Here is an 11,169-nt window from a genome sequence, read left to right on the forward strand (position 1 = left end):
AAACAGCCCCAGACCATTATTCCTTTTCCACCAAACTTAACAGTTGGCACTATTCATTGGGGCAGGTAGCGTTCTCCTGGCATCCGCCAAACCCAGATTCGTCCGTCAGACTGCCAGATGTTGAAGAGTGATTCATCACTCCAGAGAACGCATTTCCACTGCTCCAAAGTCCAATGGCGGTGAGCTTTACACCACTGCAGCCAACGCTTGGTATTGGGCATGGTGATCTTAGACTTGTGTGCGGCTGCTCTGCCATGGAAACCCATTTTATGAAGCTCCCGACGAACAGTTCTTGTGCTGACGTTGCTTCCAGAGGCAGTTTGGAAGTCGGTTGAGAGTGTTGCAACCGAGGACAGACTAACTTTACGCGCTACAGCACTCGGCGGTCCTGTTCTGTGAGCTTGTGTGGCCTACCACTTTGCTGGTGAGCCGTTGTTGCTCCTAGATGTTTCCACTTCACAATAACAGCACTTACAGTTGACCGGGGCAGCTCTAGCAGGGCAGAAATTTTACAAACTGACTTGTTGGAAAGGTGGCAACTTATGATGGTGCCACATTGAAGGTCACTGATCTCTTCAGTAAGGCCATTCTACTGCCAATGTTTGTATATGGAGTTTGCATGGCTGTGTGCTCGATTTTATACACCTATCAGCAACGGGTGTGGCTGAAATATCCGAATCCACTAGTTTGAAGGCGTGTCCACATACTTTTGTATCGGGGTACATCCAGAAAGTGTTCAGACCCCTTGGCTTTTTCCACATGTTGTTACCTTACAGCCTTATTCTAAATTGGATTAAATAAATGTTCCTCATCAATCTACACACAATACCCCATTATTACAAGGTGAAACCAGGTTTTTAGAATTTTTTGCAAATGTATTAAAAATAAATAACAGAAATACCTTACTTTCATAAGTATTCAGACCTTTTACTCAGTACTTTGTTGAAGCATCTTTGTCAGCAATTACAGCCTCGAGTCTTCTTGGGTATGATGCTACAAGCTTGGCACACCTGTATTTTGGGAGTTTCTCCCATTCTTCTCTGCAGATCCTCTCAAGCTCTGTCAGGTTTGATGGGGAGCGTCGCTGGACAGCTAATTTCAGGTCTCTCCAGAGATGTTCGACTGGGTACAAGTCCGGGCTCTGGCTGGGCCAATCAAGTTCATTCAGAGACTGTCCCGAAGCCACTCCTGCGTTGTCCTGTTGGAAGGTGAACCTTCGCCACAGTCTGAGGTCCTGAGCAGGTCTTCATGAAGGAGCTCTCTGTACTTTGCTCCATTCATCTTTCCCTCGATCCTGACTAGTCTCCCAGTCCCTACCGTGTCCAAACTTTCATACACAGTACCATTCAAAAATTTGGACACACCTACTCATTCAAGAGTTTTTATTTTTACTATTTTCTACACTGTAGAATAATAGTGAAGACATCAAAACTATGAAATAACATTTGGAATCATGTAGTAACCCAAAAATATATACATATGAAATTCTTCAAAGTAGCCACCCTTTGCCATGACAGCTTTGCACACTCTTGACATTCTCTCAACCAGTTTCATGAGGAATGCTTTTCCAAGTCTTGAAGGAGTTCCCACATATGCCGAGCACTTGTTGGCTGCTTTTCCTTCACTCTGCAGTCCAACTCATCCCAAGCCATCTCAATTGTGTAGCACACCAGCTAGGGGGATCCATCATCACAGACAGCCCTGAAATAGGTTGGCTACTTACTACCATGTATGAATCAATAGGCAGGAGGTGGGCTTGTTCATCAATTTTTCCAAGGCCCGGGTAATCAATCCTGGTGCATCAAAGCTGGTAGCATCCACATCCACCCACCGTTCTCAGCAAGCCCCGCTGCTCTGCATTCCACTAGCTGTGCTGGACGCCCTCACAGGGGTAATGGGTGACATCAGTCATGATAAGGCCTACTTTCCATGTATTGTAGCGTTCTCTACAGTCAGACTTTCACATGCAGGAAAGGACAAGTAAGGACACTGGCTTACAGGGAGTCTATAGAACATATTGTCTCTCTGTTTTGAAATATATTCTGTTCTTCCGTCAGAGAATAAAAAGCGTGCACATCCTCAGTTGGGAAACTTTACAAGTGTGCTCATTCTCAGGTTTCAAAATGGCAGCCATCTACCTGTTATGACACTCATGGGCTGAAGTTCAACAAGTTACATAAACCAAAACAAGTTTAGCATTAAAAACAAATAACATGGTTGGAATTCAGAAAAGTTTATTAAGTTGACTCATTTTGGCCATGACGTAATGAGAAACTACCATCATAAAAATCCCCAATATGTGGAGCCTTCTGTCTATGCCAAGTGGGCTTGATATAAAAACAAACACTCAAGTATGACATACACTGATCTCAGGGGGGAAAAAGCTAAATAGCAGCAAATCACAATACAATGAGTTGTCAGAAGAGTGGTGGATCCACGTGTACATAAACATCTGTCTCTATTAATAATGAGGTCTGACTAGCCCCTTGTGTGGCACCATTGTGTTAGGACTGTTTAGCAGCATGGCGTTGTTTGGAGGCCTTATAAAAAACATTGGAATTCCAAATCTACTGTGTGCCATACCACCAAGTTCACAGATGCTAAATGGCTGAATGCTAATTAGTGACACTAAAACAATAGTGTTAATATTTGGTTCAACAGAAAATCTTTTAGGATTTGTCCTCAAAAAATATATATATTTAAAAAAAAAAATAAGCTCATGCCATACATTGAAGTCCCAATTCGTTGAGGTTTTAATAATAAACAGTTTGCCGTCAAATATCAGCAGATATTTCCAAGTTTATTTAAGGCAAGCCTAAACATTTTACAGCAAATGGGTACAAAAAACTCCTCAAACAAAATGTCTGAAGGTGAAGCAGGGTTTAAAAAAAAATAATATAGATTTTCTCAATTCAATAATTAGACTGGGCTATCATACAAATGTGTGTATAGGGCACTAGTGGACCACATGGCATCCAAAATGTCCTCCCCAAACTGGGAAGAGATCAACAGAGAAGCATTAAAAGACACCCTTCACTTTATCCTCAATCCTCCAGTTAACATAATTATGTCTAGGAGAGGAGGACAGTATCAACTTATCTGACCATGGTGTGACAGACAGAAGGACAGAGCGACTGCTCTGAGTGGACTACTGCCCCTAGAGTCACCCAGTGGGAACACAGGTCTATCCAGTCTGGGCCTCCTCTATCCTGGTCTGTGAAGACTACCAGTCTTGTACATGAGGGGCAGCCATAAGAGGCAGTCCACAGTGGGCCACCCAAAACCATGCTGGAGGAGGAGTTAGCTGGGTTGCTGAAAGGGTCAGCACTGCTTGTTCATGTCCCTGTGGTAATTCCATGCTCCCCCGTCCAGCCCGCCTCCTCTTCTCCTCAGTCTTCCAGCCCTAGGTGTATGTGTGTGTTGGTCTCAGAGGATCTGTTCAGTGCTGGAGGCAGAGATATCCAGGAGTCTCCAGGCTGCGTAGGGGTTCAGCTCCTCTTGGTCTCGACACAGGGCCCACACGTACATCATCCTCAGCACCTTGTCCTGTGGGCCAAACAGACAAAGGTATTGGCAAGTTGAAAATTAAGTCACTTTTCAATGCTTTTGAGCAGGTGTCCAAAGTGTACAACCCTCCCTGCTAGCCTGTCCAGCTTATCCTCTCAGTGAGAGACAAAGGGGGAAAAAAGTTATCATCAACAATAGAACAAATAAAACGCCCAGCCTCCCTAAATCCCCTGGCAGTGCCTTGCGGTAGACTGAGGGAGTGCCAGTTTCCTGCGGCTGAGTGGATGCCCTCCCATTAGGCCCAGCTCCCCCCTCCTCCTCCAATCCAAAGACTCCCTGAGGTGCCCTCACTGGCCTATCAGACAGATTTACAGCTCAGGAGGCTTTCATGTGGAGTCTGGCTGACAGTCGGCAGGGGCTCAATAGACTAGTCTGGCTTCCTCTCTTTCGCTCATTCGAAAGATAAAGGGAGGAAGCCATTTTAGACTATAAGAGATGCACCCCCAGGTCTGAAACATTGCCATGTCTGATTAGCCAAGCTCAGAGACAAACAGAGCCCTGTTTGAATACTTTTACAATTGATCCTCATTTCCAGAGTATAGATGGAGGGTGTATTCTACTCACAGGGTCTCCCTCTATGACGTCTCCTTTAGTGTTGCGGATCACCATGACCAGCTGGGCCTGGAAGGTGATGATCAGCACTGGACCCTGCTCCATCATCTTCCCCATGGCCAGCTGAACACACACACAATTAAAATACACTAGTAGAAAAGCAAATCCCACAAACAAATATTAGGATGAGACGGTCGTAAAAGGCCTAGGGTAACTCACATCAATGTTGTCTATGTCCAGGATCTTAGAGTGGAACTGCAGACCCATAGCCTTGGCCTGTTGAATGGGGTGGGCCAGCTGGCTGTAAGTCTACACAAGACAGAGAGGTGTGGGTTAAGAACAACAAGGGCAGGATTTTTTTTTAACTGAAAATCTCAACATCACTATTGCAGATCTACATTTACAGTACTTCAAAAATAATCAATTCATCTTCAGCCGGTGTCCAAATGAATAGTCGATAAACTGGTCAATAAAAAAAGTGCTTACCGCTTCATAACACCAGTCCTTCAGAACCTCCAGCTCCCCTCGGATCATAGCCTGCAGACAGAAAGACAGAGAGGTAATGCAGACAGAGAGGTCAGAGTAGGGTGATATCCACACCTCAAGAGGCACTGCAGACATAGACAAAAAAAATGTATCTGGACAGCGGGGAAAGAAGTGCTGCATTGATTTTACAATTTGTCTGGATATTCATCAGATTTAAGTGAGACAGACTAATGTTTCTAGTAATGTGTATAGTGTCTCTATTAACTGCAGTGACATACAACTGTTACATGGAGGGTTCTCTCCCCCGAGTGTCTTCAGCTCAAAATGAGAATCTGTTTTCTGAAAATGAGATCTGTTTTCCCACTGTGCCTTCAACACAATCTGTACCGCACCAATGTCAGGGGAGGAAAGATATTTCTTTACCTCCAGGACGTTGGGTATGATGTCAAATTCACACTGCTTGAGGAAGACATCTTTGTCGAACGACGGATCCACCTTCAGAATCTCTGTCAGCACCTCAGACATCTCGGTCTTGGAGAAGAGCCCACCTGACCAGACATACACACAACTTTAAAACAAGAACAAAGACCGAGCCCACTAACCAAATACGTGATTGGGGTTAGGGTTGGTGGCATGGAGAAGTTAGTAGGTTACCTAGAAGGTCGGTCATTTTATCTGTGACGGCACGAGACGCTCTGACGAGGGCATTCTCGCTCTCATCGTACTTCATCTTCATTTCGAAGAACCCTGGGAAGAGAACGCAAATAGTGAGTCATCTCAGTTAATTGCAGTGCATCAACATCAAACAAAGAGTAACAGGCTGGGGGAAGATGTCATTTGGACTCGCATAAGTAGCATAAGTAGCATAAGTAGCATAGCATAAGTAGTGTTACCCCAAGGTCAGGGCATTGAGTTGTATTGTATGGATCAAACACAGGGACTGAGCTGTGGGTCGTTGTACAGTATCGCTCTGATATGTGATTGATTACTTACTGTACTTCGCTGGCACATTCTCTGATAACACACGCAGTACCAACATTCCATGATGTATTTACAGTGTTAGGCAAGTTGTGATGTGACAATAAGAAACTTGATACAATTTATTTCTATAGACTCAGCACAATGTCCTTACTGTAAATCATAGCTCCTTTTCACAAGTCAGAAACATGATTTATAGTCGGTGCAGTTTCCTTAGGTAATGCTTAATTGCTTGCTCCCTGTATAAAGCTACGGTAAAAACCCACAACAGGAACAGTCGTTTAAGGCTCCTAGTAAAAAAAAAAAGCCACTGCTCCCCAGTCTCTCATCCCCGACCCCTAGGAAGTCCCTGGGCTCCCATTACCTGCTGCTCGTTAGTGAGGGCCCATTAGCACCAGGGTTTTAATAGGAGCAGGACACTGTTCACCCGTCTGATACAGCAGTCAATCAGCTAGCAGAGGGATCCCTGTCTACACTAGGTTTGGATCCCTTACAATGTGCACCCTCAAGACTATGATTTTGGAGACCGGAACGTTTCTGACTGCCAACCATGACGACAGTTCGAATTTGGAAATGTTCAAGGTAAAGTCAAAAGTTAAGGACAAAGGGCACTTAGTAAAGATAAACGCACCACACCCAGCAGAGTAACAAGCACTAAGCCACTGATAGGTAGTTTATACACTTAGCCCCATCTACTGGACAAACGTTTTACAGTGGCAGACATTCATACCATTCTTTGACGTAGCAATAATGTAATATTTTAGAGTAATAACTCAGTCTTCATCATATAAATATCATCATCTTCCTACATTATGATTCGGAAAGGGTGATACTTAGACTGCAATGACTACGGCAGACATCAGAAAGATTAACAAACTGATAGTGAGACAGGCTGTCCTTACTGTTAAAAACCATGTTGTTATCCTTGAAGTCCTTCCACTGTGCGTACCATTTGGAGTCCTTGTGCAGCACCACCCCCATGGCCTCCCTAGAAAACAGATCACTGCTCAGTGCTCACGGCCATGCCACTACACACACACTTATCTAGACTAGAACTCATTTTCACCCTTACTGTGAATCCAAATTATACCTGCAAGTGCAATTTGGGCACTGATAAATATTGTGTGATATTGAGCTTGTCTGATAGACAAATTTTGAGTTCTAAAGATAATTCTGCTCAAATAAAAATCTAGAGCTCTACCGAAACAGAATGAGAGTGGGAGACTGTCAGCACGTACTCATTGGCCTCGAAGACCTTGTTCTCATTTTCTGCAGCCTTAGATGAAAAGTCACTCCTCTTCCGTAGTCTTTTGGGGGCCCGGTAGGGCCCACTCTGATTAAGGTCATCAATCTCCTTCTTCACATTCTCTATACCCTGTATGTGCACATACAGCAGGCTTTAGGGAAATGCATGGGCTGTTGTGATGAGCTCCCTAAGCAATGGGTTGTCTCTGTACATTCCCTCCTGATCATTTGACTTGCTTAGTTTATGCAGTGACAACCCCAAAAAAATGGAGCAAGTGATTTCTATAATGCAGTGAACATGACCAAACCCAGTATTTGACTTTGAAGTGCTGAATTGATCCTTTTGGACCTTGGAGAACCTATCCAGTTCTCACCTGAGATATTGCCCTGAAGGCACCGGTCTTTCCCAGTTTCTCTCCACTCTTGGACACAGACTCCGCAGACGTCTTGGCTGTCTTCGCTGCTTCCTCCACGCCCTCCTTGATCTTCCTCCCTATATCTGTACGACTGACCTCTTCCAGACCCTAAAAACAAGCAGACACTAACTTTTTGTCTCAGACACACACACACACACCGTTTCTGTTGACATGCCGAAGATATAGACCTACATACAGTGCATTCTGAAAGTATTCAGGCCCCTTAACTTTTGCTACATTACAACCTTATTCTAAAATTGATTAAATAGTTCCCCCCCCCCTCATCAATCTACACACAATACCCCATAATGACAAAGCAAAACCAGGTTGACATTTTTGCAAATGTATAAAAAACTGAAACATCACATTTACATAAATATTCAGACCCTTTACTCAGTACTTTGAAGCACCTTTGGCAGCGAAATCAGCCTTGAGTCTCCTTGGGTATGACGATACGAGCTTGGCACACCTGTATTTAGGGAGTTTCTCCCATTATTCTCTGCAGATCCTCTCAAGCGCTGTCAGTTTGGATGGGGAGCGTCGCTGCGCAGCTATTTTCAGGTCTCTCCAGAGATGTTCGATCGAGTTCAAGTCCGGGCTCTGGCTGGGCCACTTAAGGACATTCAGAGACTTTTTCCGAAGACTCTTCTGCATTGTCTTGGCTGTGTGCTTAGGGTCATTGTCCTGTTGGAAGATGAATCTTCACCCCAGTCTTAGGTCCTGAGCGCTCTGTACTTTACTTGGTTCATATTTCCCTTGATCCTGACTAGTCTCGCAGTCCCTGCCGCTGAAAAACAAACCCCACAGCATGATGCTGCCACCCCCATGGTTCATGTGACGCTTGGCATTCAGGCCAAAGAGTTCAATCTTGGTTTCATCAGACCAGATAACCTTGTTTCTCATGGTCAGAGTCTTTAAGTACCTTTTGGCAAAACTCCAAGTGGGCTGTCATGTGCGTTTTACTGACAGGCGGCCAGCTCTAGGAAGAGTCTTGGTGGTTCCAAAATTCTTCCATTTAAGAATGATCAAGGCCACTGTTTTCTTGGGGACCTTCAATGCTGCAGACATTTTTTGGTAATCTTCCCCAGATCTGTGCCTCGACACAATCCTGTGTCGGAGCTCTACGGACAATTCCTTCAACCTCATGGCTTGGTTTTGCTCTGACATGCACTGTCAACTGTGGGACCTTATAAAGACAGGTGTGTGCCTTTCCAAATCAATGCATTGATTTTACCACAGGTGGACACCAATTAAGTTGTAGAAACATCTCAAGGATGATCAATGGAAACAAATGCACCTGAGCTCAATTTTGAGTGTCATAGCAAAGGATCTGAATACTTATGTAAATAAGGTATCTGTTTTTATTTTTAATACATTTCCAAACATTTCTAAAACCCTATTTTTGCTTTGTCATTATGGGGTAAAATAAGAGGAACAAATTATTCATCAATTTTAGAATAAGGCCGTAACGTAACAAAATGTGGAAAAAGTCAAAGGGTCTGAATACTTTCCGATGGCACTATATAATTCATGTCAATGTTTCCATTTAATTGACAGCATGCAGCTCTACATTTACCATGCTCAAGTTTAGTCATCAAGGCTGATGAGTAACTAAACAGCAATCCATGTACCTCTTTCACAGTCTCTGAGAAGGTCCCTAACTTCTTCTTCAGAACTTCAGACGTCTTCACAGTTTCAGACTCTATGGTTTGCTAAGGAAGTAAAATAGTGAAGGAAAGAAGTCAAGTAATTATTCAATCCAACCTGCATAACAACATCCTTTGTCCAATGTGACAATGAAACAACACGTGACATGCGCTTCAAATTATTTGCTGGGCCACAAATGTCCACCTGAAGATCAAGGAATAAAGCTGTTCAAAGGATGGCAGCACTTACATATTTCCTCCGAGCTTGCTTCAGAGCTTCTGATTCCTCCAACTTTTTGGCCTCCTCACGAAACTTCTTGATGTTCTCCTTCATTTCCTTGTTCTTGCTGAGCTCCTGCTTGAGGTTGTCCAAGAACCCCCCAAAGAAGCCCTTTCGGCCACCTCCCCTGTCTGATGCATATCGTACCTAGAGCAAGATATAGGCATTGCATGAGTTGGAGAAAGGGGAACACACACTATATATACACAAAAGTATGTGGACACCCCATTCAAATTTGTGGAATCAGCTATTTCAGCCACACCTGTTGCTGACAGGTGTATACAATCAAGCACACAGCCATGCAATCTCCAAAGAAACATTGCCAGTAGAAGGTCCTTACTGAAGAGCTCAGTGACTTTCAATGTGGCACCGTCATAGGATGCCACTTCTCCAACAAGACCGCTTGTCAAATTCCTGGCCTGGTCAACTATAAGTGCTGTTATTGTGAAGTTGAAACGTCTAGGAGCAACAACAGCTCAGACGCGAAGTGGTAGCCCACACAAGCGCAGAGAACGGGACCGTTGAGTGCTGAAGCGGTCCATACAGAAATGTTTTGTTGAGATAGGTGTGGAAGAACTTGACTGGCCTGCACAGAGCCCTGACCTCAATCCTATCGAACACCTTTGGGATAAATTGGAACACTGACTGCAAACCAGGCCTAATCACCCAACATCAGTGCCCGACCACACTATTGCTCTTGTAGCTGAATGGAAGCAAGTCCCCGCAGAAATGTTCCAACATCTAGTGGAAAGCCTTCCCAGAAAAGTGGAGGCTGTTATAGCAGCAAAGATGGGACCAACTCCATATTAATGACCATGATTTTAGAATGTGATGTATGACGAGCAGGTGTACACATACTTTTGGTCGTGTATTTCTGCATAGGAATCAAAGAATTTTGGTTATCTGACTACTTCTGCATTCAACAAGAGTACATTGTTGGACAAGACAAGTTGGCTAAAGCAGAAATGGGATTTACACACAGCCTGCACTTTGAATGTTAATGCTACTAGTACGCAATTAATGATTATCACAAGGGGGAACAGTCACTGTTACCTGTGAAGAACTTGTGAGAGACCCACATATCCTGTATACATGAGGTTTGTTGTGTAGGAGCAAATATGAAGGACTGGAGACAAGCAAACTTCTTCTGACACACAGCTAGAGAGAGAAATACACAATTAGAAATAATCATTATAAAATTGTGTTCTGGCCACATTATGATTGGCAGAGAAGATTTGTTAGACCTACAATTTAAGTGCCCAAGAGAATTGATGTTGCCACCTCAGAGATTATGATTGCAAAAATGTTGAAGACAACATAGCCTTTATTGCTTATGAAATTAACAGATTCCTCCTACTAGCTACAATTGTTAACTTTGGCCTATAGTTTTATTTCATTTTCAAAAATTACTTTGAGGGTTAAAAAAAACCTTCAGAGTCTTGTGCAATTGAATGTGACATGTAAACGATATCCATGTCATCTGTCTATGCTATTGAAATAAGTGTGCAAAAGTGTAAATGATGCATATTCGAAATGTGCAGAGAGAGCAGCAAACTACTGCTTGGTACACATTTTATACGGTTATGAATCAAGGGCCAAACACCGGCACGACACAAGATTCCATTCAGAGAAGTCTTGCTGCTAAATTAGTCTGATTCGGCGTTAAAACGTATTGCAGTGGAGAAGGCGGTTCGAGTATATAAGTATTCCATCGCTATTTTCAATAATATATTAAGTTACTTATTTCTGGTTAAAAGACAATGTGGAAAAATATGTTTTAATGACAACTAACCTGGTAACACTGACACAAGGAGGCCGCCATCTTGGTTGCATTGCCTGTGACCTTTCCCGCTGATGACCTTCTGACGTATATGTGGAGGAGCCTGAAGAAAGTTGGACATTTTCGCCTTAAGCGAAAAATAAATAGTTCGGGTCGGATGAAAGCACCAACTTTGTCACATAGGCAGATGCATGCATCATGATTAAAAATATATTATTT

At 43.5% G+C, this 11,169-nt stretch overlaps 1 protein-coding gene across 1 annotated transcript; it reads right to left on the minus strand.

The window, feature by feature from the left end:
* Positions 1 to 2,246: 2,246 nt before the first annotated feature.
* LOC120054443 (mitochondrial import inner membrane translocase subunit TIM44-like) lies at positions 2,247 to 11,004 on the minus strand. Its single transcript, XM_039001861.1, has 13 exons — positions 10,963 to 11,004; positions 10,224 to 10,328; positions 9,141 to 9,317; positions 8,876 to 8,956; positions 7,203 to 7,352; positions 6,822 to 6,958; positions 6,486 to 6,571; positions 5,260 to 5,352; positions 5,029 to 5,153; positions 4,606 to 4,656; positions 4,339 to 4,428; positions 4,132 to 4,242; positions 2,247 to 3,546 (listed from the first exon to the last, which is right to left on the minus strand). The coding sequence occupies exons 1-13, from the start codon at positions 10,990 to 10,992 to the stop codon at positions 3,427 to 3,429; spliced, it is 1,356 nt and encodes a 451-aa protein (XP_038857789.1). The 5' UTR covers positions 10,993 to 11,004; the 3' UTR covers positions 2,247 to 3,426.
* Positions 11,005 to 11,169: the final 165 nt, after the last annotated feature.

The sequence above is a fragment of the Salvelinus namaycush genome, chromosome 10 (genome assembly GCF_016432855.1).
Source record: "Salvelinus namaycush isolate Seneca chromosome 10, SaNama_1.0, whole genome shotgun sequence".
NCBI classification, from domain to species: domain Eukaryota; kingdom Metazoa; phylum Chordata; class Actinopteri; order Salmoniformes; family Salmonidae; genus Salvelinus; species Salvelinus namaycush.

What these genes read in the sequence shown, in the direction of transcription:
- LOC120054443 (XM_039001861.1), bottom strand. Translation starts at nt 10,992, where the DNA reads ATGGCGGCCTCCTTGTGTCAGTGTTACCAG. An exon ending in CCTTGTGTCAGTGTTACCAG is followed by an intron (nt 10,329 to 10,962) that starts GTTAGTTGTCAT and finishes TTCTCTCTCTAG; the next exon opens with CTGTGTGTCAGAAGAAGTTT. An exon ending in TCTCAGAGACTGTGAAAGAG is followed by an intron (nt 7,353 to 8,875) that starts GTACATGGATTG and finishes GCTTGTTTTTAG; the next exon opens with GGTCTGGAAGAGGTCAGTCG.